The sequence below is a fragment of the Panicum virgatum genome, chromosome 4N, assembly GCF_016808335.1.
Source record: "Panicum virgatum strain AP13 chromosome 4N, P.virgatum_v5, whole genome shotgun sequence".
Lineage (NCBI taxonomy): Eukaryota > Viridiplantae > Streptophyta > Magnoliopsida > Poales > Poaceae > Panicum > Panicum virgatum.
The window spans coordinates 12,967,813-12,987,607 of NC_053148.1; the positions used below are offsets into that span (position 1 = coordinate 12,967,813).

Sequence of the window (19,795 nt, forward strand, 5' to 3'; positions counted from 1 at the left end):
TCTTATTGGAAATTGTTTCCTCTTAAACTTGAAAGTTAGTGAAATATCCTCTGATGGAGACAGGGGAATCCTTGGTATAAAAACTCGATTTTCAGCATGCTGTCCATTTACAATTTCACAATCAATTGCATTGTCCTCAAAAGACTTCACTATAAGTCGAGTTCCATTGTACAGTCCATGATGAGGATCCAGATTTCGAAGAAGTATGACATGACAGTTCTTCTTAATTTTAAGCTCATGCGGAGGAAGACCATTTGGAGTAATTGAGTTAAGAAAATTAAGAGGATAATTATTAGTTGAGTCATCATCTACAGAATTATGACTGTAGTAAACCTTTTCTTCATTAGAAAACTTTCCAATCATCATCATGTTGAGGCTATCAACATACTCATTTCTTATTGACAAGATAGCACGCTCGCGCATGTAACTGACGGAGGTGCAGTTGTTAGCTAGATCAGGAAACACATGATCGATGAGAGTATCAATAGACTGATCATCATTATACTCAAGCATAATATCATCTGACATATCCACATAATCATTTGGAATGTCTTTTCTGTTTCATCACCAATTCTTAATAGAAACTGCAAGAACCATACATCATTATTTGCCCTCATGTTCTGCTTCAGCCGTATTATCTTGATATCATCCCATATATAGGATTGAAGCAAGGTATCATCACAAATTTGTGCTCTAGTACCTCTAGGAACAACAGGTAGAACTTATCTGAAATCCCCTCCAAATACCATTACTTTACCACCAAACGGTAAATCACATCTTGTAATATCCCGTAATGATCTGTCAAGCCTGCCTTCGTGTCATTGCAACCTCATCCCATATAATTAAAGACGCCTCACGCAATAGTGCTGCTGTACCACTTTGTTTAGTAAAGTTGCAAACAGAATTATCTTGAAGTTTTATGGGAATTTTGAACCTCAAATGAGCCGTACGACCACCAGGCATGATGGATGCTGCAATACCGGATGTAGTTGTAGCCACTGCGATGCGGTTCGTAGATCGAACTTTGGCCAAAAGATCCCTATAAAGATATGATTTGCCGGTCCCACCAAGACCATCCACAAAGAAAACTTTCCCTTTATTTCTGATGACATGATTAAAAATTTCGTTAAAACCTTCCATTTACTCAGTATTGAGAGACTCAGCTAATTTAATATCTTCATCAGATACAACAATTTTTCTCTCCTCAGTTAGTTCCCTATAATAATCTCTATTTGTCTGTGGCAGAACTGCCCAAATTAATCCGGCTCAAGTGCGCTAACCATCACCCTAAAGTTAATCCTGGCTAACACGCACTTCAAACGGAGTAATCCGGCAGTGCTGTCGGGTAAAGTATCGAAGAATCCACCTGAGCGTCGATCGAACCCAAAGCTTACATGCAACTCACACGAAGGTGAGTCCAGAGAGTACAATATTTCACATATATATTACATTACCGAGTCTTAACTTAATTATTTCAAACCAAGTTCGAAATCTCAGAAAGATACTTGAAATTCAAATTGAAAGTAGTTCAGAGTACAACTGCAGCGGAAATAAAGTGAGTTCTAAACGACGATACAAGATGTCATGATGAAGCTCGTACATGACATCACTCGCCATTGTCATCGTTGGCCGGAGTCGTATCCCACTCCACCGACCAACCAAGAGGTAAAGTACACGGCCAAGTCAAGCTAGCTATCTGATCTTCAAACGTATCACCTGAAAACAAAGTTGAGCCACAAGCAAGGCTGAGTATACTAATACTCAGCAAGGCTTACCCGACTATGGGTATACTTAGCCCACTACCTAGACATGCAAGGCTTTTGGCTGGAGGGGTTTGTTTCGCCGAAAAGCAACTAAGAGTGTATCCTTAATTTCAAATTTTAGCTTCAAAATTCTAGTTCAATTGACTATTCTAAGTGAGCATCTATCCAATAGCATACATGGTGAAAAACAATTATTTTTCATCATTCAACCATATTCATCATCCTCATTGTTCCACTTCTTACTCTATGTGGCAAAAGGGTTAAGCAGTCCCAATATCCGTGAGACGCGGACGATTCGAATCGAATTTGTTAACCTGGCCAGGCAGACCTAAACACACGCATGGGAACCGAGTCCCCACGCAACATTTCAGCTTTCTTTCCGGCTCGTGGATCAGGGCCACCCCCTTCGACTACAAGAGCCCCACGCCACGGTCGACGCCGGGTCGTGACCACGCTTGCACCCGCATGTGGCCGCATGATAAACAACGTTCAAAGAGGGTGAGGGAAAAGTCCACTCCCCGAGCCGATCAGGTACTTAAGCTTACCGATTACCATATTTCTCGGCATGTGGTTAGTACGTTCAAACACTTAACCACCACTACCACACACCGCGGCCTTATCCAATTTCACTAAACAGACGGGGTATCACAAGTACAACAACCCCGCCCATAAACCTTATATTGCAGTGTGTAGTAAACATCCAACTCCTATAATTCTCGCGAGTGACAGGAAATCACTCGACTTCTACCGAACCATTAACATAGCCAACTAGCGACCTATACATGCTAGTATTCAAACATAGGTACTTAAGATTATGCAACTAGGGTTCCAAACAATTCCTACAAACTTAAATGCACGAGTAGATAGGAATATAAGTAGTTGTATAAATTTAAAATAGATAGGACATGCTCCGGGGCTTGCCTTCCTGAGCGGAGCTAGCCTTGGGCTCTTCTGAATGTTGGTTCAGGTCTTCAGCAATTTCAGTTAGATTAACTTGAGCTTCACGCTGCTCACTCTCGGACTCCGGCACCAGCTCGTATGTACTGTCAGCGAGAGTAGTCGTATCTATATGAAATGCTCATGCATGAGTTGCATTGATGGTAAAAGGTATATAACTATTTACAACACCATTCAAGTTATAACTATGGAATAACCTTACTATCATTACAGGGGCATTCATTAATTGAGTAGTTAATAAATTTCACTAAACTCATTAAGCAAGTAGGAGTTGTAATTTTAGAATTGCCATTTTTCAAAAGTGAGCATGGATTAAATAAAACTGCTACTAGGGATAAGTTCTGAAGGTGAAATTTTTATGCAAAGTACACTACGTGCGTACAAACTTGCTGTCAAATTTTTAGCCATTTTCATCAAATATATTAATTATCAAAACTAGCGTAAGCTGCTACTACTACAAATAAAAATAAATTGTACATGTCAAACCATGCAAGTACTAGTAATAAAACATAAACTGAGTGTTGATGATCCTATTATGAAGGTGCTGTAAAAATTTCAGATTTAACTGAGCATTACACAAGGCATGAGAAATTAAGCAAACTATAGTGGCATAGATCAAGATTAATTTATACAGACCATTATACCAAGTTACTGAGCCTCAAATTTTTACAGAGGGATTAGGTGAACATAGTAGACCTATGGTAAAAATATCATATTTTTCCAGGCAATGGAACTATTTTTTCTTGATTTAATGTATTTCTCCTTTCCAAAAATCATTTGGTCCAGTTGGGTTTAACTAAAAATTCTCAAACTTTTTTTGTAGAATATGGGAATCAAACTAAAGGTACTGTAAAAGTTTGAACCCATGAATCATAGAATAACAACTTGGATAAATAAAACTATTTATCCTAGGCATACATCAAGTCCTAAATAAAACCTATATCTAGGAGTGTCAAATGGACCTCAAATTTTTACAGAGTCCTACACTTGCAGTCTACAACAATCTGTCCAAAAAATCACCTACAGATCATGGCTAGAAGTTGAGATCTAAATAAAGGACTAATAAATTTGTATTTAATCAAGAACAAAAACCAGTGAGCAAATGAAAAGTGCATGTAATGAAAGTTGTAGATCTAGTAACAAGGAACTCAGATCAATTTAGTTTGCATTTTTCCAATTTTTCTACAAATTTATATCGATTTTACAAGTTTGCTGTTTTTGAAAACAAAAGAAAAAGAAAACGAAATCTTGCATCTAGGCCCCTGGAATGATTTGGGGGCTTGCAAATATGCCCCTGGCCGGAGCCAGGAACAGAGGAGGCGGCGCCCGGCCGAATCCCGGCGAGTCCGGCCGCCGCCGGTGAGGGAGGAGAGGGGGAACAGCACGAGGAGGCCACGCTCTACCTCTAGGTGGTCTCGATTGGGGCTGGGGGCGGCCGGAAGGGGCTCGCAGGCGTGCAGTAGCGGAGGCGGCGGTGGCGGACAGCGGCGGTGCCGCTCCGGCGAGGGAGAGAGGGCGAGGTCTGGCCGCAGAGCTTCGCCGCGGAGAGGAGGACCCGTTCCTTGTTCAGTTGGGACCGAGGGAGGGCGGAGAGCAGGGCTCCACGGTGGAGCTTGGGCAGCGGTGGCAATGGTGGGGCAGCGGCTCCCTGGGTGCGCGAGCAGGGGCTCGGCTTGGCTTTTATAGCGGCCAGGGAGAGGGGAGGGAGTGCGGGACGCGGCACTAGGAGCTTGGGCAGGTGTGCGGCGCTCGGGCAGGGGAGCGGCAAGGGCAGGCGCGTGCGGCGTTGGCGTTGGGCACGTCGCGTTGCCGAGCGGCAGTAATGGCCGGTTCAGGGGCGCAGCGAGGAGGGTCGGGGCGCCGCAGTGGCGACGGGACGGGGCGAGTTGGCGTGCCCGACAGGAAGCTATGAGTGGAAGCGCAGCGAGGAGAGTTGGCGGCGTTGACGAGCGGCGGCGGCAAGCTACTCTGCTACACCCCTTTGTCAACGGCGTGCGGACGTTCAGTAGCGCCTGGTTGTCGTCACTTCGTCGTCGTTCTCCTGTGGCGCGTGGTGGCCAGGCGTGCGGCAGCAGACGGCGTCGTACGGGCAGCGGGGCTTCGCTGCCCACCCTGCCATGGTGCCAGAGAAAGAACAGAGGAGGGTGAGAGAAGGAAGAAAGAGAAGGGAGGAGGGTCAACCGAAGTTTGACTCAAAATAATTCAAATTTTTGTATTGAAACTCGAAAAACGGTGAACATCAAAGTTGTAGGAAATTCAAAGGTTTACAACTTTCGTGTTGGGCAAAATTTCATTAGAGTTATGGTTTAAAAATTATTTTGAATTTCCAAAAACTGTGATTCGATTGACTTATCATTTCATGTGCAAAATTTTGTTTTCTCCCCTAGACTCCAACTAATCATTTGTTAATTAAGATAAGGGAAAGGTCCCTACTCAATTTCATAGGCACGAGTGGATTGATTTGAAAATTAAAGCAATGTATATGTCACTGCATGCGTACACTTGCACATATGCACATATACATATACGTATATGAAAAGCCTGATGTAATTAACTTGGTCCTTAAATGTTAATTGCGTGTTTAAAATAGTGCTAAACACCGGAAGTGTTACATTGTCTCACCTGTTCGGCCAAAATTTTAATTATAAGTACAAGTATACAATAAACAATAATAATAGCAACACAGCATCGCAAATAAAGTTGAGAAAATATATTACCAGACTGGTGTATATGTGGTAGGCCATAATTTCTAATGTCTTTACCCATCGATGAGAGAATATCCGCAATGTCCCTAAGGACAAATTGTTCAACACTTGAAGAATTTCCATGAACACGCACATAGTCCTCAGCCATTGATTCAAAATGTTTATCCCAGAGGCAAACATTCTTTTGAGAGCACATGGCATCTGAAAAGCTACTGCTTCGCTAAGTGCATTGTCGAGTGACCTATTTGTTTCAACAAGACCAAGTTTCTCACAGCATTCTCTAAAAGTAGGACTCACCACACCACGAACTGTTCTGATTGATATGAATGATGTTGGACCTCGAACATGGTTTAGAAGAACTCGAAGATAGAATCTTTCGCCCTCAGATGGGTACGCATACACCAACCTTCCAATCTGGTAACTTCTTTTTCTAGTAGACCAAACTTTTTTGAACTTGTTCCATGTATAATGTTCTGGAAATTCCCTGTATAAGTATCTTCGAGCATTTTGATCTTCACTATTCATTCTGAAGAATTCTTTTAGCATCGATCTTTGATTGCTAGCGCGTTCCAGCACATCTTCAAGGTTGTCGTCATCATTGAATGAGACCATGTGCATGCCAGGAAGATGAACTTGCATCTGTAAAACATAGGGATACATAGAAAACATTGGGAACCTATAGAGCCGGTATACTGCTTCAATAGACGTTGTACACCGTGCTTTCCTATACTATTTAATTTCATTTATCTCTATCTCTCCATTCTGGTCTTGATTCGCAACTGCGAATGATGCACAGTTCGTGCCCTTATATACATATTTATAAAGATACTTGCAACCTTTGATACTGCTTGAAACTTCAACATTGATGTGGCAATTATATCTCATCAGCAGTGCTGGATTATATGGTACAACCCATCTATTATCCAACCATTTCTTACGCACAAATACCTTGTGACCATCATTCTGTCTTCTGTATATAGGATATGCATCCTTTTCTTGCTCTGTGGTCTCACTGAACTGTTTAGGGTATCTGAAACGGCAAGCACCATCCTGCATGCAACCACAATTTCTGTTAAGAACACCACAAGGGCCATGCATCATATGTTTGCAGACAAGTTCGTGGAGAAGAGGGTATTTCTTTTCATCCGGAAGTTCTGCTGAAATATATTTGTCAAAATTATCTGGTCCCACTAAGCTTTGAACTGCTGTCCATTATAAGCAAGAAATGTTCATGCGGCAAACCTCTTTTTTGAAACTCAGTAACGAGTGCCCAAGCTGCCACTTTCCCAAAAAACCACTTCTTAATAACAAAGTCATGGAAATCAATGAGTTTTGCATGATAAACTCTCGCCACAATATCTGGTCTATCTTGAGGTGTCTGCCCAGACAACAAAAGTTCTGTGATCTCCGGCCAGTACGGGTTGCAAGTCATGGTTAAAAAGTAATCTGGCTTTCCATATTTAGCAACTAATGCATTGCATCCATGAATTTGCACTGCACATCTCTATCACTTCCAGGAAAATTCTTAGATAAAACAACCAATTTACCAGCCTTCAGACCTCTATGCTCTCCGGCAGCAAGGGTGTCCATTATACCTTATCATTGAAAACAAATCCACTCGAATCAAACATCACATATCAAAAAATTCATAAGAGTACTGATAAATGCTAGTAGTCTAATTAATTATACCAGATAGAGATCCGCTCTAATAATTTTTTGGTGTTCTGGATTGGAGTACCAATCTAACCGCATACTTTCTATTTTGACATACATATCCACTATCCATTGCTGAAAAAGCCTTCCACCATGAAAGAATATAAATAAAACTCCATTCCGGATCTGCATCATATAGCAATAATACTCCCTTTGCGCTGACATGCAAACGTTTTCCCCCACCACCTCATATTTCTTAAACATGAACAATAATAATAGTAAATAATTATATAATATATACTTTATAATTAACCAACATGATTTTTTTAGAAAAGGCATCCAAGACAGTGTATAAAGTTTACCTCCTTCACCGTCCTCATCCATGTTGTCGTTACAGTCACCTTGCTCCTCACAAATATCTTGAACTTCACATTTAATAATTCATATTTAAAGCACTTTAAATATATCAAAAACATGATGGAAAGCAAGGAAAAATGTAGTCTTGTGGCCGAACCACCAGTCCGTGACATCTTACTTGTTGTTTCTACATGTTTCCGTTTAACACCTGATCTACATGTCGCTTGAGAATTACCTTTCAGAGCATCTGTTTTCAATAGTGATATAAATGTACATTACTATATTACCAGATTTAAACTGAAATGGATATAATATATAATATATTAATCAACAATTAATATTATAAATGACGTACCCTCAGATTTTCGCTTTGTATATTTCCGTCTAGTTCGCGGAAAGCGTACTATAGGTGTTTCCTCCAACAATATACTCTTGTCCTCCCAGCCAGTCTCACCACCGGGATATAGGATAAGGTATGCTAACGGATCATAACAATCATGGTACGTCCGTATAAATTGTGGTCCCCCAGAATTTGGAAAAAACATAATACTCTGTTTAAATTTATTTTTTTCATCGGAGCCATCTTGCCAGATAGCCGCAACCTGGTCCATAGCAGGTGCATTATATCTTCTCTGATCAACAGAAATACTAGTGTTCAATTCAATCTTCAACTCGTCCAAATTTTGCATCTGACCCACAGTTCTGAAGACACGAACATACGGATTGTTCTCAAGTATTCGAAAAATAGCCCTAATCAATTTTGAATCAAGATGGGGTGATCTTTGGATTCTTTGTGCCAGGGTCTCATCAGTGTCATATAAGTACAACTGCATATGACGGGGGCCTTCTTTCCCCGGTCTCAATTGGTCCAATCTGTGATAAATCTGTCCATGCACTTTGAAAGTGTAGATACCAGTACCTATATATACACACAAATATTGCAAGTTCAACTATATATTAAAATATAAAAAATTAATAGCAATGTAGCGACAATTTGCAATAATAAATAGTCACCTACGGCAGTAGCGACACAATGATCCACAGTAGCTCCAAAGCTTGTGAAAGAGAAATGTGAGTTGAAGTACTGGATATTCTTTCTGAAATACAACGCATCCCTATCCGTCTAGCTTATAAATAGGCGCCGCAGCTCATCGGGAATTGGTGTGTTCACTATATTAACCTTTCCTTGCCTGCAACAAAAACCGGATCCCTCACTTGGAAACCTTATAGCACCACAATACTCGCATATCGGCACTTTTCTCAACACATGATGGTGAGCAGGCAGATCTTTATATACTCGATCGAAAGGATCGTTTCCAAGGTTACCACTTCAGGATCCCTCATCGATTTGAATTTCATATCTGCATCAAATTATCATTGTCGTATGTGGATTTCATAAATATGTGTAACATAATAGTACATTCTTGCTTTAGTAGCCTAACATACCTTTAGCGTGGTAGACTCTCGCCTCGTCATCTTCGAATACACCACTCTCTAGGCCACAGTCATTTGGCGCTTTGCAATCCAGATCTTCCTCTGCATCAAATCATTTACTTCTTATATATACAGTTTATATAATTGAATAAATAAAGTATATATTCTTTTATAAAAGTCTGTCGTAAATAGTACCTTCTTGTGCGGCTAACATCTCATCGTCCGGCTCCCAAATACCTGTATTGAAAGCTGGTCTTTCACTGCGTACACCTGATCACAAAGCACGAACCACCCAAAAACAAGAATTATATTAGAATTAACAACATTGACTACTTATTTCACAAAATACATGCCACCGAAATGTTAGTTTTATTAACACATAAATCAAAATACATATTCACTAATCTTTGGACGCACTTCGAGTGACGGGAAGATTAGTCAGTACAGATTGTACTGAACCAAGTAGTTTTGACGCTGAGAATGAATCTATAATACCACCATCGTATCAAGTAAAAAAATAGGACAACTCAGTTGTGAAAACTATAAAACTACGTATATAAACATAATTACCTTCATCATTCAAGTCTATAGAACGAATATTATTATTAGGAGGCTGAGACAAATGCTTTTTAGATATATTTTCCTTCTTTGCTTCTGCAGACATGTTAGCATATCTCTTCCTGTCCCTCTCCCTTTTCAGTTCTTCTGGCGTCTTCTCATGAACATCTACACCTTTATCTGCATTATTATAGGCAGAATTCATTAGTAGATACCACGCAGAAAATAACAACATAATTCTGGTTACTTAATACCTGCGCTAAGGGCACCAGAGTTTAAGATGGTCCTGACAGAATCTGAATTCCTACAAATGAACGCTCTGGCTTCATTACGATGAAGCCATTCTGACTTGGAGACATCCAAAGATTTTGGTATAAATGTAGGAGTCGCGCCATCAATGATCTCTATTAAAAATTAGAGAGTTTTATAAATTATAAAACAAAAAAATGTGCGTTCAAAATCGTAACAAGGCCATCTGATATACGATGTTACCTGATGTTTTGTTGGACGGTAGCATGGCCACCACCGGTGTAGCAAGCGTGTCATCTTCGTCCACACGTAACAAAGGTGAGCAAATTAAGCATTTCAATTATGCGTGTTTAAAAGTTTTGGCGGTGGAGACAATACCACAGTTAGTAACGAGCGTATGAATTTCTGGTGCAGCACTCCCATTTCTTTTTAGTGCGTAAGCCTCCCTTCTCTTTGCATTCCTTTGTGCTTTCTGCTCGGCAGTTAATTTTGCATAACTGTCTCTGGCTTTCTGACGTTTTGTTTCCAATGCAGCAACAACTGTATCATATAATAAATTGAGGATAAATTCTGAATTACTACCACTGAACCATCCATCATGAATACAATGAAGCCAACCTGACTCGGAGATGTCCACATATGTTGGTATAAATGCAGGAGTAGCGCCACCAATGATTTCTATTCAAAATCAAAGAGATTTATAAAACCAAAAATTTACTTTCAAAATCGTAACAGCTAATCTTATCGATGTTACCTGATGCTTCGTTGGACGGAAGCGCGGCCACCACTGGTGTAGCAAACGTGTCCCCTTCATCTACATGTAATAAATGTGAGAAAATTAAATAAATAAAATATGTGTGTTTAAATTTTTTGGTACCCGAGACAGTACCAGCATTAGCAATGAGCGCTGGAGCACGGCTCGCATTTTTTTTCAGTGTGTAAGCCTCCCTTCTCTTTGCATTCCGTTGTGCTTTCTGCTCATCAGTTAACTTTGCATAATTGTCTCTGGCCTTTTGACGTTTTGCTTCCAACGCAGCAAGAACTGTGTCATATAATAAAATCCGAAAACTAACTTGCATCATAAACAATGAGTGCATATACAATTTTAGCAGCAAACAGATACACTTGGATTTTACTGTGATCATGATCATCAGGCAGCGCCGTGTCTATTTGCGATTTGGGTCTTTTCAACCATCTACGGCCAGCAGCGGGTTGATTGGTGATATCACGCAAGGGTTCCCGATGGTCCATGATCACCTGAAATTGCATACTACGATCTGAATCTGGGGCTAAAAGATAGTTGCAAAAGACCAAACTAAAGATCAAAGACACCATTACGGCAGGATGCCCAACACCATATAATGAATTACATACACACACACACACACACACACACACACACACACACACACACACACACACACACACACACACACACACACACACACACACACACACATGGACTAAATTGCAATAGCTCCGGCTTCTCCAACGATGGTGGCCGGCGTCACTGTTAGCTCGAAATCGCCAGCGATTTAGGGCAAGTTAGGATCAGCGGAGCAGGCAATGGATAGGGGTGGTCGTTAGGGTTCCATTTTACTACTTACCTCCCAGAATCAGCGACGCCCCGCGCGGCCGCACGGCCACATGGACTAAATTGCAATAGCTCCAACTTCTCCAACGATGGTGGCCGGCGTCACTGTTAGCTCGAAATCGCCGGTGATTTAGGGCAAGTTAGGATCAGCGGAGTAGGGCAATGGATAGAGGTGGTTGTTAGGGTTCCATTTTACTACGTACCTCCCGGAATCAGCGACGCCCGCTGCAGCCGCACGGCGATCTGCAGATGCCGCGTCACTGTTAGCTCGAAATCGCCGGTGATTTAGGGCAAGTTAGGATCAGCGGAGTAGGGCAATGGATAGAGGTGGTCGTTAGGGTTCCATTTTACTACGTACCTCCCGGAATCAGCGACGCCCCACGCGGCCGCATGGCGATCTGCACGCTACGCCTATCGACTTGCGCTGCTTGGAGCCACGCCTCGCCACGCCTGGCGACGTGAGCTGCTTGGAGGGTTGGCGACGTGCGCGGCGACGCTGTTGGGCAGGAGTCGGGCAGGGAGGGTTCGGCGGTGCTGTGCTAATGGCGAGGAAATTGGGAAGGAGAAGACGCCGAGATCATGGCGACAAATTTGGGAAGGAGAGGTGGGACGCGTAATCCATGGGGGTGGGTATCGCGGGAGGGTATGCGGAGGCGCGCGGTGAAAAAAGATGGCGAGAATTGACGGAATCGTTTTGGAACGCCAGGTTTTGTCGGCCTGCTTCGTCTGTTTTGGTACGCCGCTATACCAAGGGCCTGACATGTGGGGTTGTCTGTGAGAGGTACATGGTAATTTTTTTGGTCTATGCTAATTTCAATTGTTTAGGTTCTTTATAGTATAGAAATAAAAAAATTAAATAAACAATACGATTTTTAATCACAATTGCTATAGTAATTTGGGGTAACAAAATCATTTCTTAGGATGGGGTAACGCGTCTGAAATTTTTTAAAAGGACAGTTTTTTTTTACGGAGGGAGTGTGCTTAAACGAGGAGTAACACGCTCTCTTGAAATCATCGCATTTGTTCCGATTCATGTTTTACTTGTTGCATGCTTGAATGTACATGTATTTCGTTCTCCAATATTGTAGTACGACGCATTTGTAGCGTTACATGCCGAGTTAAAGACATCCTAAGCCTATCTTCAAGATAGAACTCCATCTCTTGACTGTAGCTATAGATAGCCCCAGCAGCACATTGTACCCAGCTCAACATCTTGAAGATGCTATCTCGAAGATGGAACAGAAACTGACGTGAGGTCTAAGCTCTCTCTCTATAACTTCTCTTACCATGTGAACCTGCCATCGGCATCCAACAATACCATGCCATCAACTGTATGTCATGTATATGGAGATGAAACACACTATCAGTCTTGCTATCGTCACCGCACTACTACTCATGCATCATGACCCCACTCTCACAGTCGCCACCGTTGCCCACCACACAATAACGCGGCCAACGCTAGCCTGGCCGGTTTTAGCCTCCAGCTGGTGGCCGCCGCCGATCATGAGGGCCTCGACCACACCGTCCGCCGGGGCAGCGACGGCTTCCTCTGCAGAGCCGCCTCCGCACCGACCTTCCGCCGCGCCCACCATCAGGCGCCACGAACTCCTCGGCGGCGAACGTCACCACCACCCTACGCGCCCCGGAGATGTACGCCCCGCTACGCCTGCCGAGGGCCTTGGTCGTCGGCGTCGGTACCGGCAACGGGCGACAGGACTACCTCTTCAAGGTCGTCGACACCTCGAGCAACCTGATCTGGATGAAATGCAAGGGGTGCGACCCGCACTCCCCGCAGCGCCACCGGCTCTTCGACAAGACGGCCTCGCCGACGTTCGGCCTCGTCCCGGGCACCGACCCGTTCTGCCAGCCGCCGTACTGGTCCGAGTTCAACGGGCAAGCGTGCGCGTTCCGCGTCGACGGCCCGAGGGGCATGTCGGTCGAGGGCTACCTCGGCACCGACCAGCTGACCTACGAGGGGGCGGTGCACCAGAACGTGCCCTTCGGCTGCGCCCACAGCGCCCATCATTTCCAGAACGACGGCGTGTTCGCCGGGGTCATCGGCGCGACGGCCGTGGCTCGCGGGCTGACGCGGTTCTCGTACTGCCTCTTCCATGGCGGCGGCGACGCGAACCGCCGCCGCCAGGGCTTTCTCCGATTCGGCACCGACGTCCCGCGCAACCCGCGCTACAGAACCACCAAGATCCTGCCGGCGCTCGGCGCCCGGAACGAGTCGTCGGGGCACTACGTTCGCCTCGTTGGCGTCAGCCTGGGCGCCCGCAGGCTCGACGGGATCCGACTGGAGATGTTCGCCCGCCGCGACGACGGGCAAGGCGGGTGCGTGATCGACCTCGGCACGCCGCTGACGGTGATGGCCCGGGAGGCGTACGACGTCGTCGAAGCGGCCGTGTGGTCGGACCTTGCGCACCACGGGGCGGAGCGGGTGGAGCTCTCCGGCTACGGCCTCTGCGTCCGAGCATCGTCCGAGGCGATGAAGGGGCGCCTCCCGTCGCTGTCGCTTCACTTTCCCGAGGAGGAGGCGGCGCTGGTGGTCTCGCCGGAGCAGATGTTCCTGATGGCGGATGACGAGGAGCAGGGGCGGATCGCGTGCCTTGCCATGAAGCCGGGACGCCGAACCGTCATCGGCGCATTGCAGCAGGTGGATACGCGGTTCGTCTTCGACCTCAAGGACTCCAAGCTTTCCTTTGCATCGGAGTCGTGCATCCAGGGGACCAGGACACCGTCCAAGACGTTTAGATGATCCACCGATGCTGTTCGGATTCCTCTGAATCCTCTTGAAATAAAGGGTAAAGTCCATTTTACAACCTCCTATTTGTCATAGTTGTCTGATTAACAACCTAAAAGTACAAAACCGGATAAAAAACACCCTGAACTATACAAAACCGGGCAAAACACACCCCTGGGCAGTTTTTTGGGCGGTTTTGCTGACATGGCGATGTGGGGTCCGCATGTCAGCGCTGACTAGTGCGCCACCCCACTTCTCTTTCTTCTCTCCTACCCTGTCTCTCTCTACCCTCTCCCCTTCTCGCTCCTTCCAGTGCCGCTGCCGTCCTCTTGCTCCTGCACCGCCGTCGCCTTCCACTCACTCCACCGCTGCCACCGCAAATGTCCGCTCCCTGCATGGCGCCAACTTCCTGGTGTCTAGGCACCTGAAGCGTCGCCTGGGCGCGCCCACCCGCTCGGGGCCCTCGGCGTCGTCCACGTCGAGCAGCTCCTGCGAGTCCATGGCCGACTCGGCGGAGTCGGCCGCCGCGCTCTTGCCTGCGCCGGCGCGGAAGCGGCGGGCGCGTGCGGAGGCGGTGCTTGAAGGGTGGGCCGCGCGGATGGGCTTCGCGGCTGGGCCCGTGCGCCGGTGCGCCGCGACGGCCGCGGGCGCGCTCCGGGCGCTGGGCCGGGGCGTGGCCGCTGCCCGCGTCCCGCTCTGCGTTGCGATGGCCGCGGCGCTCTGGGCCGAGATCACGTCCGCCCCCGCCGCCGCGTGCAAGGGAGGGGAGGCCGCGCTGCTCCGGCGGCCGGAGGCCGCGGCGCACGTGCCAGCGAGGCTGGTGCTCACCGTGGCGTCGTGGATGGCGCGCGCGGCGAGCCACCGGGCGCCGCCGCCGCCGTTCGCCGAGGCCGACGACGAGGAGGGCTGGGCCGAGTGCTCCTGACCAACCGCGCGCCAGTGAAGGAGCGAGAAGGGGAGAGGGTAGAGAGAGACAGGGTAGGAGAGAAGAAAGAGAAGTGGGGTGGCCCACTAGTCAGCGCTGACATGCGGACCCCACATCGCCACGTCAGCAAAACCGCCCAAAAAAATTACCCAGGGGTGTGTTTTGCCCGGTTTTGTATAGTTCAGGGTGTTTTTTATCCGGTTTTGTACTTTTAGGTTGTTAATCAGACAACTATGGCAAGTACGAGGTTGTAAAATGGACTTTACCCTGAAATAAAATCAGATGAACTAATCTTAGGAACTGCTTGGTGCATGCAGTATGCCTAGTATGAAATAAGAAATGATGCAGTCAGATGTTCTCATCGTCACAAACAATTTTTTTTATGGATTCATGGACGTAAGAGTTTTAATTTTTCTGACAGCAAAGATAAATAAAAACGTGTTTTACATTGGAAACCCTTCAAAAAAAAACGTTTTAGATTGAAAGAAAATAAAATCCCCATCTTCCACGTCGTCACAGAAAACTAGTCAGCACGCGAGCCCCCCATGGCCCATATGGCCATATGACGAACAAGGCCCAATTAATAAAAGAACACAGAGATGGCCCAATATTGCGGCCCAGAAACCTAACAAATCCATATGCCGAGGCCCATCAGTCGGGCTAAATTCTCCTCCTCTGTCCATCCAACCCAACCATTTCGGCTAATTCGCCTCTCTCTCATACTCCCCACTTTCCAACTTGCCGACCCAAACGCCCAGGACAGAGAACTCGCCTCTCCGATCCCGCACGCCACCACAGCCGCCGCCGCCGCATCGCCACCGGCACGGTAGCCATGTCCAACCCCGGCTCGTCCCCGACCTCCGCCTCCGCCCACCACGACCACGCGCACGCCCCGCTCTGCCGCCCCTGCGGCGCGCCCACCACGGCTCCGACCCCGGCCCCCTGGTCGGGGACCTCCGACTCCCCGCCGCCTGCGTACCGCCCGATCCGCCTCCCGGCCATCAACGCGCCCACCAACACCGCCTCCATCGTCCTCTCCCCAGTCCCGCAGCCCCTGCCCGTGCCCCCGGCCGCGCCGCCCCACGCCTTCCAGACCCCCACCAAGCGGATCGCCTCCCCCGACGACATCGCCCGCTTCCACGCCTCCCTCCACGGCCGCCACTTCCTCGGCTTCGTCGCCGCGCTATCCGCCTCCGTCCACGGCCGTAAGCTCTCGGACCCGCTCCCGGCTGCCCCGTCCGCCGCCGTCTCCGCGCTCCTCGACCTCATCTCCGCCCTCACGGCACTCGTCGCGTCCGCCCCGCCGCTCCCGCACAACTCTCGCTACGGGAACCCGGCTTTTCGCCTCTGGCACGAGAAGCTCACCGACTCCGTCAGCGACCTCATCGCGCGGATCACGTCCACCGCCGCGTCCCCCGCTGACCTCGCCGGCGCCGAGGTCGAGCTCGCGCCGTACCTTCTCGACTCCTTCGGCAACGCCACCCGCATCGACTACGGGACGGGGCACGAGACCAACTTCGCCGCCTTCCTCTACTGCCTCGCCAGGCTCGGGCTCATCACCGAGCCCGACTACCCTGCCGTCGTGCTGCGCGTCTTCGCAGCCTACCTCAGCTTTATGCGTACGCTGCAGGACACGTACCAGCTGGAGCCTGCGGGCTCCCATGGCGTGTGGGGCCTTGATGATTTCCACTTTTTGCCCTTCATATTTGGGGCTGCGCAGCTTATCGATCACAAGTACATGAAACCCAAGTCGATTCACAACCCGGATATATTGGAGAACTTCTCCAAGGAGTATATGTACCTGGCATGTGTTGCGTATGTGAAGAAGATAAAGAAGGGGCCCTTCGCAGAGCATTCACCGATGTTGGATGATATCAGTGGTGTGCCCAATTGGAAGAAGGTAAATAGTGGGCTGCTCAAGATGTACAAGGCCGAGGTGCTTGAGAAAGTGCCGATCATGCAGCATTTCCTCTTTGGTTCGCTAATCAAATGGTATGAGTCATAGCACTATTTTTTTCTTGTATTTGGTTCGCATGAATTGATCTTGTAGTTCCAATTTAAAACAAGAGCCCACTGCAGGGAGTGGCTGAGAAACATGCTGAATTGTGCAGTGACTAATTCAGTTTTGTTTCTAGACTAGTTTTGGCATATGAGTCATGAAATATGACTGATAACCATCTGAGAAAGGAAAATGGGTGTCACCTTTATCAATTGGAACCTCTGGCTACAGTAATTCTAGGAAAGAAATTATAATGCAGATTGCTTGTTTTCTTTGCATTTATCTGGCATTGTATCGTTGGAATTAGGAAAAATTCTATGGTGATCCTGATCCTGTTTTGCCTGATAGGCTAACTCTAATGATTTGCAGACCCATGGTCAAATAGTTGTGTTTTCAGATGTTCGTATGATAAATGCTGTCTGAGGGAGATGGCCCAAAATGGTCGCCTACTTGCTTTTACCTTAGTTTTCCAAACCCATCTCTTTCTCATTTCCATGGTATCTCTAATCATTGTTGTAGAATTCCCTATGTTGGAAAGATATCCCAAAATTAATGTTACTGATAACCGGTTGACTAGTGTTAAGTGCCAGTTAGAAGATTAGAAGAGCAGACCTGTTCAGACCAAAGTAAGGTTATGTACAGAAAAGTTGCCATTAAACAGTATTTGGATAAAATACTTGAAGGTCGTTATGGATGTAAGCAGAAATAGTGAGATTGAATTGAATTCATATGATTTACTGGAATATATTTATCTGTCCCTAGCATGAACAGATGATATGCTTCAAGATATTTGTGGAATGTTGTGATGCTAAATCAACTAACATAGCATAGTATTGAATCATTGAATAGTTCTTTCGAGTCCTTGGTGAGATCCTGGATTTCCCTAGCTAGTAGGTCACCCACTATGTTTAATAAGAGTTCAAATGCCCAAAATCGTCATATTTGCTTTAGGCTATTCCTGCAAAAACCATCTACATTCTGTGTATTAGTTGATGCTTAAATTGATAGGAATTTGTCTAGCATGTTTCCTTGTTCTTTATGCCGATGTGCTACATTTTTCCTTCATATTAAAAAAAAAACTTGACCGGCGGGGCAAAGACCATCCCCATGGCATTGTACTAAGAAGAAATGTCAGCCAAGCCGGCCAAGAAAACCCCCGAACCCTGGCTTCACCCTATAGGGTCACACCGTAACTTGGACCAAGACAACCCCCTAACCGGCTTCATATTGTTTCTAAAACATGAACTAAAAATCAGTGTACTATGTTATCGTTATTTTTATTTCAATATTTTTTATTTACTCTGTGTGCTCTTAGCTTTCTAGTATTCTGTTGTCTTGATCACTTGTATGATGTTGTCCTTCTGTACCATTACACATTTTGGTTCAGAGAATGGGATAACGTACCACTGCCCCATTCTGCACGGTTCAGCTTTGTTTTAAGTTGCGGATCCAAAGTATGTACATGAATCCAGTTTGAAAAGTTTGAGTCTACTCTAAACACTCTTTACCCAGTTTTCCAGCATGCTACATTGCCCACGTTACAGAAGCATCATAGATTTTGTTGTTTTATCCTTGACCAGCAAAGTCTGAAGCAGCATCTGTTTAATGCAATGGAGAAAATAGCCAAGGGTATGTGCTTAGTTTCATAGGAAAAACGCAGTTGCATAGTTACCCAAGAACAGTACCTTCAAAACTTTTCCCTGGGTTTTACACTGCTCTAACTCAAGAAGAGGAGTTCAGGGGATTTAGCTCAACTTTGGGGTTAAATCTATAAATCCAACAAGGTTTTCTTTCATTCAAAACACCCTTAAGTGCAATAAATCAGTTTGCAACATATCCCCCATTGCTTGGGTTATAGCAGCCGATACACGTTATTTCATCTGTTGCTACTAAATGAAACCATGGTTAGCGATGCATGATAGTGTTGATACAGACCTTGGTGCTTACTGTTGCCTGCACTTTTCGTCACAGACCAGCTGATGAATTCTGTGCTCCATTTTTTCAGGGAGGATTAATTCCATCTAAAGAAGCTCACCATGATCTGTGAGAACTGTGTGATGCGAGGACTGGTTGTACAGTAATGCTGCTCAGATTGTGTAGAAGAAAGACCTATAGAGGATCATTTTCCGTCTAGAGGAATGAGTTTTCTGTATGTTTGCAGCGTGCCATCACACTGCTATTATCGCTCTTCAATTTCTGGGGGCTTGCCCCCTCCTGCTCAGCTTGCATTACTTGTAGCTGCCGAATAAACACCTTGTATTGAGGCTTTTGATGTAGTCATGTAGATGAGAGAGATGGCTAGAGCAGTGAAGCATTTTTTTTGTATAAGAATCAGTATTGCTTGTAGCCTGAAGGTGCTGCCGCTTGTAGTGGGTTTGCCTGTGACTTGAATGCTGTTGTCTTCCGTCGACCTTGCTGAATTCCTAATCCTTGGCACCTCCATGATCTCATAGAGGCTGTTCGGCTGGTAGAATGAATAGTATTATGTGAGAGGAAATAAGTCGAGACAAGCCGAGAACGATCAGCCGAACAGCTCTATAAACGTTTACTTTAACGAGTCGAAGAAAAAGAAAAATCCAATGCATGGCATTTTACCATTTTGAAATTTGTCACGAATAGCTTCGCATTAATATTGAGGATCCTCAATTCCTCATTTTGGAATAAAATGAAAAAAAACATGGCTATTGCACATTTTGTGACTAGGAGAAACCCTGTTTTTTCTCTCTCGAAAAGTTGGAAAAACCCCAGCTTGTCGTCCAAACTCAAAACCAGCCCGAAACTGATACTACCAAACGAACAAACCGCCACCGGCGCCGCCGTCTACCTCAACTGCGGCAACCTTCTCCTACTACCTTGCC

General features: G+C 46.0%; 3 protein-coding genes across 3 annotated transcripts; all 3 read left to right on the plus strand.

The window, feature by feature from the left end:
* Positions 1-12,918: 12,918 nt before the first annotated feature.
* LOC120669146 (aspartic proteinase nepenthesin-2-like) lies at positions 12,919-14,028 on the plus strand. The gene has a single exon (XM_039948945.1). It carries the CDS (start codon positions 12,919-12,921, stop codon positions 14,026-14,028), a length of 1,110 nt encoding a protein of 369 aa, XP_039804879.1.
* A 189-nt stretch (positions 14,029-14,217) lies between these two features.
* On the plus strand, positions 14,218-14,942 carry LOC120669147. The gene is made up of 2 exons (XM_039948946.1): positions 14,218-14,238; positions 14,327-14,942. Exons 1-2 carry the CDS (start codon positions 14,218-14,220, stop codon positions 14,936-14,938), a joined length of 633 nt encoding a protein of 210 aa, XP_039804880.1. The 3' UTR covers positions 14,939-14,942.
* A 723-nt stretch (positions 14,943-15,665) lies between these two features.
* Positions 15,666-19,357, plus strand: LOC120670339 (serine/threonine-protein phosphatase 2A activator-like). Its single transcript, XM_039950425.1, has 2 exons — positions 15,666-16,930; positions 18,943-19,357. Exons 1-2 carry the CDS (start codon positions 15,771-15,773, stop codon positions 18,950-18,952), a joined length of 1,170 nt encoding a protein of 389 aa, XP_039806359.1. The 5' UTR covers positions 15,666-15,770; the 3' UTR covers positions 18,953-19,357.
* Positions 19,358-19,795: the final 438 nt, after the last annotated feature.

Excerpts from the sequence above, each read along its gene's own strand:
- LOC120670339 (XM_039950425.1), top strand. The coding sequence starts at position 15,771 with ATGTCCAACCCCGGCTCGTCCCCGACCTCCGCCTCCGCCCACCACGAC.
- LOC120669146 (XM_039948945.1), top strand. The coding sequence starts at position 12,919 with ATGTACGCCCCGCTACGCCTGCCGAGGGCCTTGGTCGTCGGCGTCGGT.
- LOC120669147 (XM_039948946.1), top strand. The coding sequence starts at position 14,218 with ATGGCGATGTGGGGTCCGCAT. Across the intron at positions 14,239-14,326 it reads TGGCGATGTGGGGTCCGCAT|TGCCGCTGCCGTCCTCTTGC; the intron begins GTCAGCGCTGAC and ends CGCTCCTTCCAG.